Source organism: Euleptes europaea, chromosome 1 (assembly GCF_029931775.1).
Source record: "Euleptes europaea isolate rEulEur1 chromosome 1, rEulEur1.hap1, whole genome shotgun sequence".
NCBI lineage: Eukaryota > Metazoa > Chordata > Lepidosauria > Squamata > Sphaerodactylidae > Euleptes > Euleptes europaea.
Window position 1 is genome coordinate 90,065,841 of NC_079312.1, and position 23,594 is coordinate 90,089,434.

Consider the following 23,594-nt stretch of genomic DNA (forward strand, 5'->3'; position numbering starts at 1 on the left):
GGATTTTATTTTTTGGATTCCCCTACTTAAATCTGGAGCATCCTTAGAACAATTGCATTCTTTTATAAGACATCCGTGTCAGAAAAATGGGGTATTTTAAATTACCATGCTTGAGCATAATTGTTTCTTTAGTATCACTCCAAAAGTAGAGTGAGCCATTCCTACACAGTGATAAATGACAAAGGTCAGAATTTTTCATATATTGCATTGGTTCTTAATTTTTTAGGAGTTATAAAAGTTGACTTAGGGAGCCCCCGTGGCTCAGAGTGGTAAGCTGCAGTACTGTAGTCCAAGCTCTGCTCACGACCTGAATTCAATCCTGACAGAAGTTGGTTTCAGGTAACCTGCTCAAGGTTGACTCAGCCTTCCATCCTTCCGAGGTCGGTAAAATGAGTACCCAGCTTGCTGGGGGTAAAGGGAAGATGACTGGGGAAGGCACTGGCAAACCACCCCACAAAGTCTGCCTAGTAAACGTTGGGATGTGACATCACCCCATGGGTGAGGAATCACCCGGTGCTTGCACAGAGGACCTTTACCTTTTTAAAAAGTTGACGTCATTATGTAAAATTTTATACTGATAGGTCAATGCACTGATTGTTGCATTCCAGCTATTTCAGTGTATTTTTTAATTTTTAATGTATCTATTATATGGTGTAAAACCTCTCCCCTACCATTATTCTTGAATTTGTAGAAGGTACGCACTGTAGTTTAGTGTGCAAAACTGTACAAGTGTAATTCATTTTTAATCTGATACAAATGTACAAGTGTTATACACTGAGTAGATATATATCATCTGAGCATGTTGGGCATTTTTTCTTTTGTTTTACCATGCATATGTGTTGATTTCCAGTGCATTTCACTGTTCATTTTGTTGTATGCACTATAGCACTTAAGACTAAGCACTGAGTAGACACTTGCTTGTCGTAATGAATTTTTAATAGCCCAGTTCCATTTGTTTTCAATTTTTTTGTGTTTTGTAGAGCCGTTTCCTGCTTTTAAATCTTGGCAGGAAGACAGTGACTCTGGAGAAGCTCAGCTTTCTCCACAAGCTGGAAGAATGAATCATCCTTTGGAAGAGGACAATCATCCAGTATTGTCACATCGGAGTCTGGATTTTGGGCAAAGCCAGCGTTTTCTACATGATCCAGAAAAAATAGATGCATCTAAAGCACTTTCATTTGTTAGGTGGGTAGTAAATACAGTTTTCTGAGAACTTTTCTATCTTCAGCTCCATATTCTTCGTCCCTTCTTCACCTGTAAATCAAAGTTGCGGGTGCCACGTAACTATGGCTGTGCAAGAGATCATATAAGCCTCTCTTATGAAGCTGCTTTGTAAGCTACATTGCTGAAAGACCTATATATTAAGAGTAAACCAGGCATAAAATTCAGGTTAAAAGGATTTGCTTTACCAAGATTAGAGCTCTTGCAAAATTCAGGCTCAGAGGTAAGCATTGTTTCCAGAGCTTCAGCTGCGTTTTGTAGTAAAAAGCACTTTCTGGAGCAAGCGTGTTTGCTCTCTTGTGTACTAGTCTGGTTCCCCAAGTGTATTTTGATTTCATCAGCTGTAAAGCTGCAGTGCCTTTCCTTTGTCAAGTATATATACCCTCCCCCTTTCTTCTAGGGAAAAGGCAAATATAAAACGTATTTAACTACATAGATAACAGGGAGGCCTTCTGTGGTACAGTGTACGTGCTATGAAGAGTACAAAATTTAGTGATGAAGCCTTGCCATGAGTTGTGGTTAACTTTAATTCTTGTGCCTAACTGTATATGAATGCTTTTCTGGTAAATAGGGGTTTATTTAAAAATATGGACAGTAACAAATTTTGTCCAACAATGGTCATTATAAATTTTCATAAAGTTTTTCTGAAGGGGAAAAGTTAAATGTGTGTGGAAAGCATAGTCAGTCAAGGCTTAAATCTTCCTGTGGGCCTATACCACCTTCTTGCCACAAGCTTTCTCCATGATGGGCTGCAAGAGCAATTTAAAGTTGTTATAATTTTACAACTAATTCCCAGGCTCCATAAATTTTACAGTGGCAAAAGGATTTTATTTTTAACTGATATTTATGTTTAACCAAGTTGAGCTGCAGAACCAGAAGGAAGCACTGGTATTCTTTCATAACACATTTAATTATTTTTATTTTCTAGTCTTTAGCTGAATGTATTGTCAGTCTCTGGGCTGTCACTGTGCCTGTATTCTTCCTATATGCTTTGCTGCTCACACTGCCCCTTGAGCATCTTTTAAGAGCTGTTTAGCCCTCTAGAGCAGTGGTTCTCAACCTTTTTTGCTCCATTCCTCCCTTTCACCATTGTTCAGAATATAATTCCCCCCTTCCCAAGATAAAGGGGCGATTGTAAGCCACCCTTAAGTGGTAGAGAAAGTGGGCATATAAAAACCAACTCTTCCCTTCTTCTTTCCTTCTGACCTCTTTGCTCTCTGCTCGGGGCTTTGACCTCTGGAATGAACACGGGTGTCCTCTGCAGACTCGGCCCCATCTGAATGCGCCTCATTTCCAAACACGATACATGCCAGGAGTCATTTATTCCCCCACCCCATCTCTTCTTTCGAAGCAGCCACTTGCCTTGGAGAGAATTTGCTGGGGGGGTCTGACTCCAAACACTCCCCGCCCCCAAATCCAGCCCCCTCTCCCCCTGCCTTTCCTTGACTCACAATCCCCCCACTCAAGACCCATCTAGTCTCTCCCCTCCTCCCTCCCACCCACCCCGCAAATCTGGATCCATCGCGAGGCCTCCACAATGCAGGGAAGGGGCTGCATTCCTCCCCACCCCAGCCTTCTGCAGAGAGGAAGGAGGAGAGCCAGACGGAGCAGCCCCCCCCCACTCCCAGGCTTTTCGGTGTTTGTGTGTGTGTGTGTGTGGGGGGGGGTGTCTTTCCTCTCCCGGATTGGGGCCAGCCTCTGACCTCCCTTGCATTTCCCTTCCCCCCCGCCACCTTTCCTACCCTCGAGTCCCCCCCAACCCATCCTCAGGATCCCCCTTGACCCACTCGGGAGGAGCTGCTGCTGCTGCTTTTCCATGCTTCAGAACAACAAAGGCTGTGTCCCCACGCATGGGCTCTGGGTAGGAAGGAAGTGGCCTCTCTAGGGGGGTGGCCTTCATTCCGGGGGGTGGGGCTGAGACAACCAATCGAGGCAAACCTCCACCCAAGCATCGCCCCCTCGGTCGGGGATGCAAAACACAGGCGCAGCCCCCACGCGCCCCCTTTTCTCTCTCTGCAAAACAGGCTGGGGGGGCCGTATTAAACCAGTCCAGGGGCCGCAATTGGCCCCCGGGCCGGACTTTGGACATGACTGCTCTAGAGCCTTCCTTAGCTGTAACCCTGCATCTTGGTGGTAGCAGTAGGGGTCCTTCAGCTTTATTGAAACAAGAAAATAGCTGTTCAGAAATTACAAGGTGCCTGACAGGTGTAGAGGAGTGACCAGGTCCATCTCTATTCTTCAGTGGTGTGTGTGTTGGTACACACTTGGGTTTTACAGCTGCATGTAACACTCATCAGCAGTTCTCTGTAAGTCAAGTCAGGGAGGTATCATTCATGCCTATCCCTTCTAAGGAAAAAGAAATACCATTTTGCATATGCTGGGAGGGGGTGAGGCAAGCACCTTCCTGCTCTGATTTTTAACCACTATGAAAGTGGCATCATGGATTTTTCCTCAGGAGTTTCTTCTTGGCAAGTTCTCCCATCTGAGTTTCTTTTTTCTGTTGGGGAAGCTGTGTTCTCTTTGCAGAAATGAACTCAACCGTTCATCTGCAGACCGCCTCCAGTACTTCAGTTTCAAAGGCATAGTATACTGATACATCTTTGCATTCACTCTGCTGTCTTTGATATCCAGCTCTTGGAAACCAGTTCAGCACTGGGTTCAGAGTATTCTGTGGCAGTGTGGATTTCTGAAGTCCCAACTCCATTCTAAATTTAATCAGAATTGTAAGTCCTTGGACATGCTACCTTTCTCTAGTAACCAGAAAAGAAGCATGCAGACAACCTGACATGTTTGTGTGCACTTTCTATACCTGATTTGGTGACTCTAGCCATGCTAGTTTTATCAGCATTAACATGTTCAGATTAGATGGCTGCTATGGTACCTGGCTCTCATAACTGTTACTGCCAAGCTGTTTGGATTTAAGTGCTCCCATTTTTACCTTAATGCAAAGTACCCGATCTGTGTTATAAGTTGCTTCCTGAAACTGCATAGTCACAACTTACCATCAGATGCCCATACTGGAAGATTGCCATCCTTCCCTCCTGATCTTCCTCATCCTTTGGAGAACATATAGGATATGTCCTCTGTGTATTTGGGATCATCACTGCTTCAGTTCATCTCCTGGCAGTATTGGAGATTTTTTCTCCCATTTTAGACTTTTTACTAATTTCTCAGTGGCCTGCCACAAGTTCTGCATAGGATGAACATGATGTTTACAACCATGATTTGGATAGGAGTTGCTTCTCTGATTCAGCAGGAAGATCATCTGCCATACTATGAGAAATCCCATTTCATTATTTCATAGGTATGACCATCCATCTCCATTCCACTTTGGCAGGTGCAGCTCCATTCAAACTATAGCTTCATCAACGTTCCAACCAGCCAGATGTTCACCATTCTCAGTACAGACTGTTACAATATCAACCTTGCTAGTCAAGCCTTGATTTCTTGGTTGGATCTTTATTATATTGGGTTACGTCTACTGACAGAGACTATCTAACTTTTAATACTTGCAGGGTCAGAAGCTTTGTCCTCAGTTTTGTCCCCAGCTTTGCTGTCTACTTCAATCTAAGTGTCTGTCAGCCACTATGTCTGTCCTTGTATGATTCTTTTAACTCTGCTTCTACCAATGGTATGTTACTTGACCCCTGGAACATCCTGCATGGCCATACATTATGGAATAAGAGGAGGGCCCAATACTGCAAGAATAATACAAAACACTTCTACTAGATTTATGTAACATTGACGAAGGATCACTACCAAAATACACTGAAAGCAATGCAAATGATTATCAGTTCTCACAGAATCCTTAATAATGCTAACAGAATAAAACACATGCAAATTCATTCATCAGTAGGAATGCGAAGAAACTGCAAATCTTGCACAGAAACTGTTTTTGGCAGTAGAAAGGGTATCATCCTAGGGCATGAGGAAAGAGTATTGTTAACCAGTAGCAGCCTTGGGGGTAGAAGATGAAAGTGACTGTGTTCAACTGAAAGTAGAGTAGCTGATTAGGTAAATTCGAATTAGGTTACTGAGTTTAGGTGAATCATTCATCTTCTAGCTGAGCACAGTATTATTGCTGCAATATGAAGGCTGTAGTCAATGTCATGTGATTTATCAGATGTGAGGAATGGATTTCCATTCATCTGAGAGAGTTATTCAGGTAGCTAAGTTCCCTTTAGAGATGATTCACTTTTTACTCTGCTTCAGGTTGCCTCCCTTCCACCTCTGGAGGTGTACTGAGCTATTCATACAGCTCTTATTTGGTTGCAAAAGGTATCCATCCTCGTACAGAAGAGAGTGATCAAATATGTATTTGCATCATGTCTCTGGATTCTGTTCCATCTCCTGAAGAAGGATGCAGGCCCATCCTCAACTTAGTGCAATATCAGAGGTTTCCACATTTTTCTTCACTGTCAATATCACAAATACCTTTAGTTCGTTACAGGGACTTGCTTCCTATATCAGACATCATGGTATCACCTAGCACTGTGATTTCAGTACAGTGACAGCACAATCCTATGCAGAGTTACTTTAATCTAACCCCATTGAAATAAACGAGCTTAGACGGAAGTAATTCTCCTTAAGACTGCACTGTAGTGTATTAATCTGTAAATGTCTTTTGAATATATATTTACTTTAAAAAATGCCTTTGGCATTCATTCAGACTACATAATTGGAGTTGTGAGTTGTACAAATAAGTCTGCTTTAACTGTTCTGATGGTTTTGGCTTTTGTAAAGAAATGTATCCAGAAAACTGCAACTAGTTGACATCATTCATAATTCATATGCTTATATTTTGAGAGGAGAAAGAAACCAAGACCTCAATGTAGACTACAAAGAAAGAACTGAAAATTAACAAATCAGCTTCATGGCATAAAATGTTGTAAATCTGAAGGGGAGATTCTCATTTGTGAGCAACTGGATCCACAGTTAGGATGAGATAGATGAGCTCTCACTGTCCTCTAATACAGTATGGAAGGGAACATTAATTTTACTGAGGTATTGTAAATATTCATTGGGGAATAGAGTTTATCCATTGAGTGCTTCCCATGTAAAGCTGAAGTACAATTCAGCATAATAGCTATTCTTGGTAGCCCAGCTGTGTGTTGGAATGTGGTCCTTACAATTCATGATCTGAATTATCTTACTAAGGCATCATGAGGTAGATAGTAGACTAAGAGCCCATTTCGGGTGGGGGGGGGGAACCTGCGGTGGTCGGGGTGGCACAGCTAAAAAGCCTCCTCAGAGGCTTCCTGGCCACCACGGAGGGGGAAAAAGACTTTTTTCCAAAATAAAAACAGGGAAAAAGCTGGCCTGCGCCACCTAAAAAGGTGGCAACCACTGGCATCCTGGTAGGCATTCCCTGGGAGAAAAAGGGGTTTGGAAGCTCTGTCCCCAGAACGCCTCCCAGGATGCTGGTGTGGAGATTTGTGCCAGGAGAACACTGGTGGAAAGCCCTACCAGCGCCTGAGCCCCGCACTGTGGCATGGCGTCCCGGGGCCGGCGGGGATGCCCTCTGCAGCGGCATAAGTGCCTGTTAACCCAGAATAACTGGGCACTTACGTTGCTGTGGGGTCATGTTGGCTCCTAAGCTGACTTGCTCCCTCCCTTCAGGACTGCATAGTAAGAAGTTTAGTTGAAGCTCTACTCAATGTTTTATTGACCTTAAAACTAGCTATAACGTAAAGGATGATATGTGCCGCCTTCATCATCAAGAACTATATTTCTGTGGGCAGATGAACCAAAAACATACTGGACTGGTTTTTTTTTTGTACAGAACATTGCGTCTTTTAAAGCATTCCTAATCACTGAGTAAAAATGCACCAGGCAGGCAATACGGTGTAAATAAGTGCCATTAGAGAGAGAAGGGCCTCATCAGGAGGAGAGGCTGTAGCAATGATGACATATTTTAAAGATAAAATAACTCCATTTTCAGGATAGCCAGGAACAAAAATATGTGTGGATGCATATTTTGTTGGCTCTAAGATTATCAACATTTTTAATAGGATTTTGTTGCCAGCCTGTGTTTATGGGGAATCCCTTAAATTTGGGGCCATTTGTTGCTTTTGAAGTGTAGCGATCCAGAGAAATGAACATAGCAAGACTAGAATACAGTAGTTAGACATGGCCTGGAGTTTGACCAACCCTTGGTTAGTTGTGATATTTAACATCAGAAGGCCAAACAAACTGGGTATCTAACTGGGATTTCAAACTAGGGCTTGTAAACTGCAGGCTGTATTGATTGTGGTTCGTTGTGGTATCTGCGTTTGCAAAACATACTCTGTCCAGTTGTACTGCCACATGTGTGGGGTTGGACACAGACAACGGTAGAGAGTGGATGTTGTTCCTGCTGGGAGGAGGGATGAAGTAGACAAACTGCCCTTTTATTCACAGACCAGGATTAGTTACTTATATCCAGTAGGTCAATGCGACCTTGTTGCACAAACCATGGTTTATTATGAGTGCAGTTTTTAGTGTTTGCTTTCAACTAGCATAAGCATCAAATCTTAGAGAAGCTCTCTGTGGTCTTACTATAGATGGTTAGTATCTTATATGGGAGGGAGTTGTCTGGTGCAAATGATGTCACTGCAAGGAGGGAGGGAACAGAATGCATGGATAAGAAACCTCCATTATTTCCATTCTTTTATCATTGCATTATATATGATGTTTGTGATTTTAAAAAGGAACGTGTCAAAGAGAGAGAATGCATCATTTTGTTTTGTTGCTTTTACCAGACAGGTACCTTTTCAAATTGTAGTGAGATGGAGCTGTGATTTTTTTCATAGTGAAGGGCTTGTGATGGTTTAATAGTTTTTTAGGTGTTGTGGTTTACAGCTTTTGGAAGAAATCTATCACCTTGTGGCAAGAGGAAGGGGTGTGGCTCTTATCAGTGACTCAAGCACTTGACTGACAGCTTTTTCACCTGCCATGTTCTCATCTGAGCAAAATACAACTTTATAGTGAGGATTAGTGACAATGTTGTATGAGAGGAGAAGTTAACAGGTGAGAATTTTATTCTGATCGCTGCATGGGTTTTACAGTGTAAATGTATGCTTGCTCTTTTTTTGGAACAGCACATGAACACAGTATCTAAGTGTTTTCCCCTTTTGTAAAATTCAGAACTCGAAGAGCGTCATTTAGTAGCTCTAAGGATGACAGAAGGGAAGACAAGACTCCTTATCAGCTAGTGAAAAAGTTGCAGAAAAAAATCAGGCAATTTGAGGAACAGTTTGAAAAAGACAAAAACTTTAAGGTAAGCTTGCTCTTTACCTCACACTGTTAACCAGCTACCTCACCCAAAATACTTTATCTTATTTGAAGAAAATGGCTTCTTCATCTGCCCCCTTGGATAGGAATTAGTATTTACTTAGATGTAACAGGGAGATGTGTAATGTTCCATTGTTGCCACATTTATATCCACTTTTCCCAAAAGGGGCAAAGAATAATGTTCATTATTCCATTTTATTTTCACAACAACCCTGTGGGGTTTTGTAGGATTTCTGATTTTTTGACGTACTAACATTATGCATACCTCTTTGCAGCCCTCATATACTGATATCGCAGCAAATCCAAAGGTTTTAAAGTGGATGACAGAGCTTACCAAATTGAAAAAGCAAATAAAAGGTAAGAGAGGCTAAAATATATGTATGTTTCCGTGACCTTCACTGGAGTGTGTAGAATACCTGAATCTTAATTTGTCTTCTAATGAGTGGTTAATATTTGCTGTGCTAAGGGCAGGTGCAGCATTGTGGCAGAAATAAGGGTAGAGAACAGAAGAAGTGAATTGAAAAAGGCTACAGCTTTATTGATTATAGCAGATGGAGCATCGGTGAGGCATAGAGCATGAATCCAGGCATTGGGCGACCACTCTGTCAAATGAAACACATCCCCAACCCAAGAGTTGGGGGAAACCGGGAGTGGCAAGCCAGTGGTTTCACTTGGGCCCAGACCTGTAAGTGGTACCCTTGCCACCTGGGAGTGGCACCATGTAACAGCCCTGAGCTGGGCATCCTCAGTAGGACTCGGCCCCAAGACCCCATATGGGGATCCCCAAAAGGGGGAGGCAGGCACGCAGGCATAGCCTCCCCACAGTGGATCTGGCCCAATGCCAAAAACTGCCTAAAGCTGTGACAAATAAAGCATAACATAAAGCAATGAACATGGGAAGGGAGGGTGGGTCCACTGCGCCCACACACCGAGGCCGAGGGCTGGACGGCAGGGACTTGAATCCAGGAGGGGTGGACATGACGCAACCACGTTTGTGTCATGCTCCACCCTGCCCTCAGGAGGCCCACCCCACCCCCGTGGAGCTGTGATAGGCTGCTGCAGGGTGGAGGACCAGGCCAGCCCCGGCCAGCATGCAGGCAAAACGGAAGCAGCTGGGCCATCACACTCGCCCAGCTGCTACAGTTCTATGCAGCCGCAAAGGCAGCCTCCAGTAAGTCTGTGGTCATGATTTATCCTGTTAAACAACATATATTCTGGGTCTAATCATTCTGACCATGATGAGAATTCTCATCACTTGTTTTGTCTTAGATGATTTAACAAGAATAATTGTAACCACATAAGTGGTGGACGCTAATCTGGTGAACCGAGTTGGTTTCCACACTCCTACTCATGAAGCCAGCTGGGTGACCTTGGGCTAGTCACAGCTCTCTCAGCCCCACCTACCTCACAGGTTGTCCGTTGTGGGGAGGGGAAGGGAAGGTGATTGTAAACTGGTTTGATTTTTCCTTAAGTGGTAGGGAAAGTTGGCATATAAAAACCAACTCTTCTTCTAAACCAATTGACTTGAGGGTGGGTGATTTTTTTGGGGGGCAACAGATGCAAAGCACAAAAGCTCAGATGGAGAATTCATACCTCAGTCACGGCCACGAAGCAACACACTTCCAAAAAGCTTTGGCTCCTCTCTGGACCATGAAGATGAAGAAAACGAAGATAATCAGCAGGTTGCTCAGAAAGAGAAGAAACCTACCAAGGAGGCCACAGTTGAGCTCATTTTAAAAAGACTGAAGGAAAAACGAATTGAAAGATGCCTACCAGATGATATAAAAGTATGTATGTTTGTCTGTACTGCTGCATCTGAAAATGCAGATGTTCATCTCAGGCTTACTGTATTTTGACACTTCTAAAGTTGTTATGTCATGCGGTCACTTATAGTGATATCATTTGTACTTTTTTCATGCAAACATTTTACAGATTATTGTCGAAGGCTTTCACGGTCAGAGTTCATTGGTTCTTGTAGGTTATCCGGGCTGTGTAACCGTGGTCTTGGAATTTTCTTTCCTGACGTTTCGCCAGCAACTGTGGCAGGCGAACCTAAAAGAACCAATTTTACAGATTATCACCCTAATCTAGAGTTGAGACGCATACATGCAGTTTGTATGTAAGAGAGTTGCCGTTCAGTTTTAAGGCATATGAAACATTTACTGATAGTGAAGGAGGAAGGCTTGAGTAGAAAACAGTTGTTTCTTTTGGAACCTTTTTTTTAAAAAGGCTAATGTTTAGACGTTATTCAGTATAACCCCTTTAATCTTTTACTACCATTCAAGCATGCAATAGAAAATTGACTCAGGTTTAGATGCTTGTATTTTCCCCCCACTGCAGACAATGACAAAGGACAATCTGGCGGAAGAAAAAACTTCACTCCAAAAAAGTCTCCTGTACTATGAAAGCCAGCATGGGCGACCGGTAACATTTCAGATCTCTTTTTCTTGTACCTGCAGTTGTCTGCAGTGAAGTTGACATGATAATGCAAGATCACTGAAGATCTGTCCTCAGTGGTTTTCCTACAGATCCCTACAGATTCCTAAAAAGCATGGTGTCAGAAATCATGTTACATTGCTCGTACTCAGAGAATGAGCTGCAAAATAGTTGTCACATGGAGCTTGCTTAATCACAGAATTCAAATGATTTAAGCTGAGTTTTCCCTCAAAATTAACCTTAAAATTCTGAGACTGTTATTTAATAAATATGTATTTCAGCATTCAAAGAATGGTTTATTATATTTTGATTCTGTCTTAGTTTGACTTCTTCTGATATTATATATTACATTGCCCCAACAATTCCAAATTTCCCGACTGTCAGTTAGGTAAACAGAATGCATGCCAAGATTATTTATTTATTTATTTAAATCATTTCTATGCCATACATAGCACAGTGTTGGATCCAACGGTTTACAAGTGGAGCAAAGCTCATAGAACAGATCTTTCCCTTCTCCTCCTCTCTTCAGCGCATCCTATTCGCAAAATGCCAGGGGATTGTGGGACCCTTGGGGATAAGATGGGGTGTGATGGGTGATGGAGAGGTGATCTGCAGTGGGTGGGGGAACAAGCAGAAATCACACAATCCCCTCTGCCCACAGATGTGTTTTTCTATGTGCAGAAGATAACTTTGGGCAATACAGTCGAACACAAAAGTACAATAGCAAGTTCGTTAAACCCAAGTTAAAATTAAAACAGCACTTCAAAACCACAGCAACAAAAATTAAAACTCAATCTTATGCTGGATAGGAGAATGAAGGGGTGGCAGGGGGACGGGCCCTGTTACAGATTGTCAAAGGCCTGGGAAAACAAAAATATATTTGCCTGTCGTTTAAAACTTAGCAGAAGGGACCAGATGGGCAGATTCAATGAAACAGTTCCTCAGATGAATCCACAAAGCCAAAAGAGAAAGGTGAGCTGTCTGTATCTCAGGAAACAAGAGATAAGGTCCCCCAAAATAGATTATTTTCTTTGGCTTTGCAGGACAAGCCAATGGCTAAGGTTACTAAAGCACTGAGTTTATCTCAATATGTTTCCTCCAGTTGCCATCTTAATCTTCCAACTCTCATCCACTATTATATGTTAAATACCTCCTAATAGGAGCTGGCTTTCTCACTTGATTCTGTGTTGGAACACATAATTAAAAGTGAGTGGGAAGAACCATCTTTTTTCTTTCAAAAAACAGAAAAAACCGGGGGGTGGGGGGTCCAGTGACTAATAAAAAAAAGAAAAAAAGGGGGAACCATAAATAAAGAGTAGGAACAAAAATGTGTCAGTGGTGCAGCTCTGTACATAAGTTATTATAAAAGATTTCCAAATATCTAGAAATAAGTCCATACAGAATTGCTGTCTGTATGCCATGTGTTCAAATACTGATATATTTGTAAGGTTCTCAATCCATTGATTTACAGGAGGTGGGCATTTATCTCTCCAATGTTGTAATACAAGTATTTTAGCTGCAGTTAAGGGTATTGAGCAGGGGTGTCAAACATGCGGCCTATGGGCCGGATCCGGCCCCTGGAGGGCTTTTCTCTAGCCCGTGAGCCGAGGCAGCCAGCCCCCACTCCCCCTCCCTTTATGGGTTTCCTAGGGCCGCGGCGGCCTTGCTCGCCCAGCCAGCGACCTCCTCCAATCCTTTCCGGGTGCAGCGAGGCCCGAGCGGTCCGGTGCACCCACCCACCTTGCCCTGTCTTTCCGGGGCGCAGCGAGGCCCAGCATGCCCACCCACCCCCACCCCATCTTTCCTGGTCGCAGCAAGGCGCGAGTGGCCTGGCACGCCCACCCACCCCCGCCCTGCCCCATTTTCCCGTGTGCAGCGAGGCCTCAGCAGCCTCGTGTGCCCACTCAGCCACCCCTGTCTCTTTCTGGGCACAGCAAGACCACTCGGGCCTTGCCCACCCACCCTGCCACCCCGTCCCTTTCTTATCTGTTTCACTCTTTCTGTCTCTTTCTGCCTCTCTTTCTATCACACTCTCTTTCTCCTTGTCTTTCTGGACTGGGGCAGGACTGCAAGCTCGCCAGCCAAGGCAGCCCTCCCCTTCCAGATCTGGGCTGGTGAGCCTGCTGCAGGCTCGCCAGCCAAGGCAGCCACCCTCCCCAGTCCAGATCTGGGCTGGCAAGTCAGCTGTTGGCTCACCAGCCAAGGCAGCCAACTCCCCCACCCCGTTTAAAATGTAAAAAAATAATAATTAATGCGAGGGACTAGAGATCTTAATTTTATAGAAGACACAGGCATTTTATGGTATTTATTTATTTGGTACACATAGTCGGCCCGACCAATTGACATTTATGTTATATCCGGCCCTCCTCACAAATGAGTTTGACACCCCTGGTATAGAGGGTCCATGTTCATTGACCATCAGTTAGCCTTCAAGAGATGAGCAGATAGTTTAAAAGTACATAAGCATCCTCAAAAATTAATGAACTTTTGAATACAGAATTGGTTCAGAAAAACTGATTACTGGACACACCCAAAGCATATGTTTAAGCGATGCATCCTGTGAGTTACAATGCCAACAGCGAGACAGTTTACTCAAAAAAAAGTGGGAAGAACCATCTTATGGGCACTGAATCCATTCTCAAACTTCATTCTATCTACAGTGACATGTTGAGTATCTTTTCTTCATTCAGGTTTCCAGAGAAGAAAGGCATGCTGTTAAACCCCTCTATGACAGATACAGGCTTGTGAAACAAATGTTGACTCGAGCAAGCATTACTCCCATCCTTGTGAGTAGAGAGAGCCTGTGTTTCATATGTTTGCCAAATACTCGGTGTTAAGTTAGCAAAAAAGATAACGTGTCCTGCCCTGTGTTACTCTTCTGGAGACATTTGCAACTAGCCTGTATGCTCAAGATACAAGCAGCAAGGCTAGGGGTAGTGGCATTTTTATTTCTTAATCCAGTGTTTCATGGTGCCCTGGTTTTGGATAATTGATGACTGAGTTAAGTATTTATATTGTAGGGATCACCATCAACCAAGAGACGCAGCCAAATGTTACAACCTATCATAGAAGGAGAAACAGCCCACTTTTTTGAAGAAATTAAGGTATTCTTTGTATTTGTAGAAGGCAGTGGTCCTAATCCAATAATTCATGAGTGTTTGAGTTTCACTACAGCAGGTTTCACATTAATTAATGCTCTACTGTTCCCAAATAGCAGCAAAATCTTAACTCTAATGCATATGCAGAACTGCTGTGCATACTGCGACTCTGGCTATATGATAAAATGCATAACACTTAGTGTTAACTCCTTTTCCAATATCTTGCAGGAAGAGGAAGAAGATGGTGATCTGTCATCAGAACTGACTGATCTCCTGAAATCTAGTGCCCAGATGCAGTCTGTTAATACTAGCCCAGTTGAAAACTCAGAATCTGATGTTGAAGAAAGTCAAGAGAAATTGACTCGAGAGCTTCGCCTGTCTAGTACCCGTGCAGCTTCCATGTAAGCAAATTTGGGCACAAAGCAGCAGGTGTAATTTCATGATCAAAATAACTGCCTTATATTTTTTTCAACAAAGATTTGTGGTTGTTTATGGGAGCAGGCTGGAGCAGTGAAAGGAGGATTTTTATCTGAAATGACATTCTGATTTAGCAATTCAGATAAATTGCTTTACTTTTTTAGCTGTTTTCTGTCTCACTGACAAGGGAATGGTTCAGCACTTTTTCCACTGTGATGACTGTTAAGATATGAAGCAACTTCTTTTCAAAAGTTGCTTGTCATCTAACTAATGGCTTTTGTAGAGGATGGAATATCTGTCATGATGTTGATGATTTGATGTACTTTTTTACAATGCATTTTTAGGCCTGAATTATTGGAACAACTTTGGAAAGCCAGAGCTGAGAAAAAGAAATTGCGCAAAACACTACGGGAATTTGAAGAGGGATTTTATCAGCAAAATGGAAGGTTAGTTTAACATTTAGGCATTGTGAGACTGGATTATTGTTGCTAATGGAAACAATGAGATTTAAAAAAACACAATTAGACTACTGCAATGTGCTTTTATATGTGTCTGCCTTTGAAAATAGCAGGGAATTTCACTTAGCTGCCAGTGAGTATATCTCTAATGCCCTGTAAGGTTTGGGATCACAGGATACCTGAAGTGTGACTCTGGTCACTGCTCTCCCCTCACTTTCTGAAAGAAGGTTGGGTGTGCTGTCAGGGGCATGTTGTAGCATCTTGTTTAAGGAGCTTTCTTTTTGTTTCTGCTTCCATAATGCTTTCTTTCATGCGCTTTAGAAATCAGGTAAAAGCTGTTCTGTTCTTCCTGGCCTTTGCCAGAAGTGAACTTCTGATTCTCTCCCACTTTCTTTTAGCGCAAAAGCAATCACATTTTAATATTGCTAGTTGTTGCTGTATTGTTTAATGGCTTTTATGTGGTTGATATTAGTCATTCTATAACATATGCCACATTGGAAACATTTGTTGAGACACAGACTTAAAAAATAATTAAAAATTGTTTATAAAATATTACAGAGGGGTAGCCATGCTAATCTATTGCAGCAAAATAAAATAAATACTTGTGACTGCTAATTCTGCTTCAGACACACATGGTTCGCACTTTGGAGATTTGTGATGGGATTCACACCTAATCTTACTATCCCTTATTTCCCCCCACACAAAATCTATACTTGAAAGATTTGTGGTGGAATTCACTCTCTGCCTTAACGCCCCCCCTTCCCCACTTTGTAAATCTTCCCCTTAAGTAGGATTCTCAGTATGAGTTTCTTTCAGCTATCTGAAGAAGTGAACTCCTATTGTATTACATGTTGTTAGTTTTTAAGGTGCCGCTGAACTTCTATTTTTAGATATAAAATGGCCAACAAAGTTCAACAGAACTGATAAAATGTAACAAACATTAAAACCCAGTGGGAAATTCTTACTGGACTCCGAGGTACAGAAGGTCCTCTCCATGCAAAAATGTATTTCTATGTAAGAGGCTGCAATGTGGATGGTGACTTAATAGTGCATGATGCTTGCCCAACCAGAAATTTAATGCATGTGCCATAAGATGTCAAAATTGTTGGAGAGGGAGAGAGAAATAACTTTAATCATAGAATCTCTGTGGCAAATAACTATAATCCTCCCCCCCACACACACACACTGAACAGTGCAACTTTTGTGGGTGATCATCTTCCACATTAAGATGAAACTTAGGCTTCTAATAAGTAGTCCTGAAAAATACTCTAGAAAAAAATATTCTCTGCGGCCACATCATAATTTTATTATTACACAATTATGATAAAGGAAATAAAGAAAATAATCTATCTCTTTGATTGAAAAGAGAACTGTGCTTTAAGTCCCCCCAAAGAATTTATAATTAAAGTGGCTGAATAGGAAATAAGTGGGGATGCAGCTGTAAGATAAAAGAACGAAACTTGAAAGGACAGTAGCTCCAAGAGACCTCTGTAGTGCTTTTCCCATTAAACTCGAAAAGCTGGTGCTACAGCTGTGCTTAAAAAAACACACACACACCCAAATCAGGTATGAAAAATGGTGTGAAGGCAGCAGGAAAAACATAGAATACCAAGCATTGGCAACAGTGTCATCTCATTCTCCGGAAAACTGAGGGAATGAAGTTCATTCCAGACTAAACAAATATTGTGGAAGCAAGCACCAGTAGTTGTTCTATCAACAACAGCTTCATAAACTTTCATGGAAGCCCCATGTTTAAGCATAGAATGGTACTTTTCTACCTCGTTCATGTGCTACCTTTCCTGTGATGAATGTTGTTACCTCATAACAATCCTGATCATATATTCAGGGAAGGGGCTTAACCAATGGAACCAATTTGTAGTTTGGGATAAGGGAGAATGAACATTTTTCTATAGCAGTTTTCATTTAGATATGGCCCTTAAGATTGCCTATTTGATTGTATTGATGTATCTGGTTTTTAAATGCTTGAAAGTCTGGGTAAAAAGAAGTGCTTTGGCCTGGTGCCTATAAGAAAATAAAGTAGGTGCCAGGCAAGCCTCAAGGGGAAGGGTGTTCCAAAGGTGAGGAGCTCCACAGAAAATGCCCCATCTCTAGTCACCGCCTGCCTCATCTCTGAAGCTGGGGGCACAGAGAGCAGGGCTGGAGAGGCAGATCTATTTTAAATTAGCTAACTTCATGGAAGAAAAAGACTATCAGATAACTAAATGGAACATTTGTGTTCAGTGACTACCTCTTACTAACTGCTGAGGACAAATGAGACGTTCACTGCTTTTATGACATAATTGTGAACTTCCAGAAGCACCTTTCTGGCCACTGTTGAAAATACTGCAAGGCAGGTTTCATGTTCTTATCATTCTGGCAGAAAAATTGACTACTAAGAATGCCGTACCCAGAGCTTCCAGTGTAGTTTTATTTTCAGTTTCCTCTCTTGGCCGACTCTTGGTTTATTCTCTGTGATGCACTTCCAAATAGCCAGAGAAAGGGACAGTCAGTACTTTAATGAGATAAAACAGTCTTGTGTCACGTCTTAAAGACTAACAAATTTATTACGGTATAAACTTTCATGATCCAGAGCCCACTTTATGAGAACTGATGCTGCAGTAAATTTGTTAAGATGGTATTAGACACTTCACTGCATTGGCTTAAACAGACTAAAGCAGGGGTGGGGAACATCCGGCCCGCAGGCCGGATCCGGCCCGCGACATCATTGGCGGCGGCCCGCGGACTCTCCTGCAGAAGCCGCCGCCATTGCCGCCGCTGGAGCGGGCGCAGATGGCCGGGCGAGTGGGGAACAGAAGCCAAGTGCCCACACTCGGCATGGCCGGCGGCTTCTCCGGCGCCATCTGGGCCTGTGCGAGCAGAGGGGCGTGGCTAACGGGTGGGCGCGAAGGAGGCTCTGCCCCACCCCGCTCACCTCTCACAAGCCTGAAGCTGCCCCCTCCCAGCCGGGCCCACCGCCAGTGAGGGGGGGGCGGGCGGGAGGTGCCCGAGCCTCCGCCCGCCTGACTTCCTGCCCTGCGGCTCGCCAGCCCAACCGTCGCAGGTGGCGGTGGGGCCCAGCCAGGCGGGGGATCCTCCTCCTGCTGTTCGCTCCAGGCACATGGGAGGCGGTGGGGCCCAGCCCGGCCCACAGGGGAAGGGTGCGGCGGTCGGGCTGTCAAGCCGCGGGGCAGGAAATCGGGCAGGCAAAGGCTCGGGCACCTCCCTCCCCCCTCCCCCTCCCTCGCTGGCGGTGGGCCCGGCTGGGAGGGGGCAGCTGTCAGCGGGGCAGGACGCCGAGCCTCCGCGGGAAGGGAAGGGTCTCCCGGCGCCCCGTGCGCTGCGGGCTGTTTTGCGCACGCCCCCCCACTTCTCTGATGAGGGGGAGAGGACGCGAGGGGCTGTGTGTGTTTGGAAAAAGCGGGAAGGCTTTTTCTGTCTCTGGCCACTGATGCACGGGAGGTTTTGCCTTGGATTTGCCGCTCTCCAGATGCACATTCCCCCCCCCCAAATTCTCAAAACTCAAAAATAAGCCCCCATGCAGAGTTTTGAGAATTTGGAGGGGGGGAAATGTGCATCTGGAGAACGGCAAATCCAAGGCAAAACCTCCCATGCATCAGTGGCCAGAGACAGAAAAAGCCTTCCCGCTTTTCCAGCCACACACAAGGCCCCCCGCCTCCTCCCCCCCCTCAGCAGAGAAGTGGGGGGGCGAGTGCGCAAAACAGCCCGCAGCGCAAGGGCGCCGGGAGACCCTTCCCGCGGAGGCTCGGCGTCCTGCCCCGCTGACAGCTGTCCCCTCCCAACCTCTTTCTGTCTCCCTCCGTCCTTTTCTTTCCCTACTTTTCTTTCTTTTTCTCACTTGCTCCATTTCTTTCTCTCCCTCTTTCCCTTCTTTCCCTCTTTCCGGTGGCTTCTCCAGCACCCTCAGGTGGAGGAGCGTGCAGTCCTATTCCACCTTTGAACTGCCCACAAGCCACCCTCCAAACACCTTTCCATTTGTCTTGATATGTAGAGTAAGGAACTAGGGTTGCCAATCTCCAGGTACTAGCTGGAGATCTGCTATTACAAGTGATCTCCAGCCAACAGAGATCAGTTCCCCTGGATAAAATGGCCACTTTGGCAATTGGACTCCATGGCACTAAAGTCCCTCCCCAAACCCCGTCCTCCTCAGGCACCACCCAAAAAACCTCCCAATCATGGCGAAGAGGAACTTGGCAACCCAGCCCCCCCCCCCGGGGAGATCAATGTCCGGTATGGCCCCCGATTGATGTTATAAATATGCAGATAGCCCTTGGCAGGAAAAAGGTTCCCCACCCCTGGACTAAAGTAATACGGCTACTGTTGTGGAACTTGAATTTCATGTTTTTGTATTAAGCTGAGAAAGATGAACAAAAATGATTGAAAGATAGGATCTGGTGTAGACTGCACCACCTTATGTGATCACTGACACAGCATGAAAAACCGCTGCCCTAGTTGTATTCGGAATTTGTTTGAACCAGTTTAAATTGGTCAGAATTTTCTTAATATTAAGCGTCATCTTTTTTGCAGGAATGTTCAGAAAGAAGATCGGGCTCCCATGCTTGATGAGTACAGAGAGTACAAGAAAGTTAAGGCCAAACTTCGGCTTCTTGAAGTTCTCATCAGCAAACAAGATTCTTCAAAGTCAATATAAGTTATGTTTCTTCATAACACTGAAAGGTTGTTTTCATATGCTGTCATAGTACTTGTTAGGTGTTTGCTTTGTCTTGTGCAGTTGAAAGAATGCCGTTTTTGTACACTTCATTATGGTGCCACATTTGAAAGGCAAGTAGGTCCTATCTAGAGAGCTAATGAAAATCTTACCAATTCGAGACAGTCCAACTTTAGCAAACACAGTTTTCTTCTCTTTTTTTATTATTACATGTGAATCTTGTTCCCAAAAGACTGTAGAACAATAACCGTTCAAAAACTCTGGACCTGCTATCTTCGTTTTGTCTGCATTTCTTAGTGTAACACAGAAACTACTCAATTGCCTTTTTCTTATGGGGAACAATGGCAGCAAATTAAGAACACGACTGTGTTCTTGGGCACCAAAACTGAACTGAGATGCCTTTCAGAGGATAGCCATGGAATAACGTTGTTTGGTTTCAAATGACATCTGTCATGTAATAGAATGGTTTATGGCCTGTGGAAATTGCAACTTAAAACTCCCATTTGCTCTTCAATTTCAGATTACAATGGACAAACCAGAAAGTGACCTTGCTTGTTGTATTTTAAAAACTTGGAAAACTGAATATTTATATCACATATTGCCTACAAGACTTGCATAACTGTTAACGTATCAGTTAATCAGCTAATGGTGACCTAGCGTGTGGTCTGAATTGGATCCTGCATCGTATCCTTGATGGGGAGAATGTGATGGTGCTGTACAGCTTCAGCAGGCCTGTGTTAATTATCTAACTCTGCTGTATCTGAAATAAGTGTATTTTATCAAGGGCTACAACCAATATAGTTAACGTGATGGTCTTAAGATGGAGTCAGCTTTGAAGGGAGCCTTTCTGCTATGTCACTGTTCGAGAAATGGAAAGCAAAGTGATTTAACCTTTGGTATTAAGCAGGTATCATATGATTCTTGCATGATACAGCTTCAGAACTGAAACATTTTTTGGTAATGTTTACCTTGTCTAATGTTGATGACACAACAGCCTTTAATGTTTTTCTTTTCAAATATGGCAAAATCCTAAGAGCTCATTACAGTGCTGCTGTGGGCATAGCACCTACACACGGAGGGATTCCAGTTAAGGAAAAAGAGAGCTCTCTTTTCATCCCCTCCCCCCTGCAGTGTCTGTACCGGCTCTGTTTCAGGCCCTTACAAGCAGCATGAGCAGATGAATACCATGGGCTTATGCTGCTTGGGGGCGGAGCGAGTCTCATCTGTATTATGACATTAGGTACTGTGATAGGACTTGATTGAGCCCTTAGTGTTTAAATCGGTGCTCTTTGGGTTTTTTTTTTAGTTGATTATGGCCATGTTTTGGCATGTCCCTATTTGCTGCATGTATTTATGATCAGTTGATGTCAGCACAACCATTTTTTTTCTCACTGCTTTCTGAAAGACCAAAAATGAATTTTTGCAAAGTAAGAAGTGGCTGGCATGTAAATTCATCAGGTCTGTGTGCTGACATGGGATAGATTTTTTTAAAGTAGGGTTTTGATACTCCAGACTTGTCTGTTTGCTACAGAAAGGCTTTTTTGTGTGTGTGATTGTAGGCATGTAATTTTGGAACCTGAAAGAGAGCCGTAAAATGAGTTTATATTCGGATGCTTTGCCTTTTTACTGAATTAGAGGTTTTTTTTGTTAGTGGACCATAGTAAATTGCGAGGTTGGAAATTCAAAGTGGAGATCATATGTGGCTTTTATTCAGCTCCATTGTGCAATGTACACTTCAGTTACTTTTCTATCAGTCTGCAGACACAGGTGCATCCAAACATTGAAACTTATGTGTGCTGTATAGTGTTGGACATGAATGTTTTATATACCACATGCAAAATGTCAATATGCACTATTTAAATGTTTTAAATAATATATTCCTCCTTTATAATGCTTAAATCTATATGATTCCAATATTTTTATAAAGTGAGTGATCCACCTGGTTCAAATTCAGAATTATTAACAGCTGCTTTTGTGTGTGTTATGCAGTGTTTGGCTGTTCAGTATCATAGCTAGCATGGCATCAGTTATGCTAAGAGTGTGTGGTGTACCATTCTTATTGAGCAATAAATAGTAGGTTTAGGCATTTTGTGATATAACATAGTTTTACTTTGGTATAAGTAAAAACTATATATGTGGATATATATATATATATATATAAATATATATAAATAAACCAGATATAAATGATTGCTATGTCTGGCATTTCACTGTATAGATTTTTATAATAAAAGCAACTTTTATTGTCATATTCAATTATATATGTGTGTTTACAGCAATATTGTTGTGGGGATTTAGGCAAGAGCCTAACAGAGCATCATTTTGAAAGATTCCTTTTTGAAAATATATATATATATTTTTTAAAAATAATTTTTACTAAAAAGTTGACAATTCATAATCAGAATTTGTACACATAGCAAACAATACATCTCGTTCACAAATTAAAACCAAATTAAGGAAGAGAATATACACAGTTATAGTTATTTCTTTCTAAAAGCTTAAGGATTTTTTAAAATGCAGCTAGTTATTGTCAGGTTTTTTTTACATATAACATATTCTTAGAATTTGGAATTGCTGTTAGACTATTGATAATAATTCCCACGCCTTTAAGAATCATTGTCATTCACCAAGCAACACCAGCTGTTTCCTGTAGACATGCAAATTCCATCCTTGCAGAGGTGAGAGCATATAGTAGTACCTCTCTGGGGTCTATAGTTAGTAAGATTTCTAATTGTAACCTAATTCCATTTTCCTTTAACATGCAGTTCTGGTTAGAAAAGAAAGTCCCAAGTAGTGGCACCAGATTAGTCAGGAACTAGCATTTGCTTATCATGCATTCTTCCCTAACATTTATGACATTGCCTCCTAAAAGAACAGTTACTGTACTATCAACTGATTCCTGAGCCTTGCGGTGGCCAGGGACAGAGTAGCTGAGGCACCACTGTGGTGCCTTCAAAGATATTTCTCAGCTGCTGCAAGGCTTTAAAAAGCCTTTTAAAAAGGAAAATAAAGAAAATGGGGCTTTCCCCCCACATAGAAAACAGCAATGCAGCGCCAGAAAAAAACTGGTGCAGCAATGCGGGGGGGGGGGGGCGATCCCAGGCTGGAGGGGCTTTGGAACCCCCCCCCCCACAATGCCGGCTTTGCATATCTCTTCTGGAATCTAGGTCCCGGAGAGACAGTAGCATCAGGAGCGGCATGCAGCTCCACAGCGCCCAGGTGCTGACGGAACTGCCCCTGCCGCCAGCGTAAGTGCCTCTTATTCCAATAAGAGGCCACTTACTCTGGCGACAGGGTCATACCGCCTCCAGAGAATTTTCAGCCCCCCACCTCAGGAATGCACTGTATGTGTATAGAAGTGCAGCAAGGGTTCCCTTTGCATTTCATAAACGTAGACACAGCTGCTTGGAATAAAATCTAGCATTATGCCCTTTGTCTACTCTCATGAGCAGCAGCTTTCCATCTTCCCAGGCTGAGATCTTTCATGTTACCTACAACTTGGATCCAACTAGAGATGGTGAGGATTCAACTGGGACTTTCTGTAAGCAAACCAGACGCTTTCTCACTGAACCACAGCCCCACTCAATAACAGTGCTGCATCATAAGATCTCTGCCTGCCTACCTTTCTTGCATAGTTCCTAGATCATCTTCACAACCAGCAGTTTTAATGGCTTTGCCGTATTAATAAATCTGATTCACAACCAGCAGAATAAATTGCACAAAAAAGTATATTTGTAAGCTTCCTTAATTTTATACCAGCCACAGAATTTAGCTGTTCTTGGTACATCATGATTTTGTTTAATGACATGGCCAGATTTTGAGGTTTTGAAATTATCAGGGTACTAAGAGCACACTCTTGCTAGCATGTGTGCATTATATTGCTTAAGGCAAAAACACTCTCAGTGGCTGCATTACAACTATGGCACTTCCTTGCCTGGAGGTGACAGATCAAGCCTGACCATTTCTTGAGACGGTATAGGGCCTTTATTTCTGAAGTGACAGTTG

At 43.0% G+C, this 23,594-nt stretch overlaps 1 protein-coding gene across 5 annotated transcripts in view; it reads left to right on the forward strand.

Annotated features, from left to right (window-relative positions):
• FAM13B (family with sequence similarity 13 member B) overlaps nt 1-20,614 on the forward strand; it is an 81,494-nt gene extending 60,880 nt beyond the window's left edge. For 3 of the 5 annotated variants that reach the window (XM_056867355.1, XM_056867356.1, XM_056867357.1), the window contains exons 15-24: nt 981-1,185; nt 8,347-8,479; nt 8,769-8,850; nt 10,051-10,280; nt 10,834-10,917; nt 13,620-13,715; nt 13,950-14,033; nt 14,256-14,428; nt 14,789-14,890; nt 19,448-20,614. In XM_056867355.1, coding sequence (XP_056723333.1) covers nt 981-1,185; nt 8,347-8,479; nt 8,769-8,850; nt 10,051-10,280; nt 10,834-10,917; nt 13,620-13,715; nt 13,950-14,033; nt 14,256-14,428; nt 14,789-14,890; nt 19,448-19,571 — 1,313 coding nt within the window. In that variant the 3' untranslated portion in view covers nt 19,572-20,614. The remainder of the gene's footprint in view (nt 1-980; nt 1,186-8,346; nt 8,480-8,768; nt 8,851-10,050; nt 10,281-10,833; nt 10,918-13,619; nt 13,716-13,949; nt 14,034-14,255; nt 14,429-14,788; nt 14,891-19,447) is intronic. The other 2 variants (XM_056867358.1, XM_056867359.1) reach the window with 1 other exon arrangement.
• Nucleotides 20,615-23,594: the final 2,980 nt, after the last annotated feature.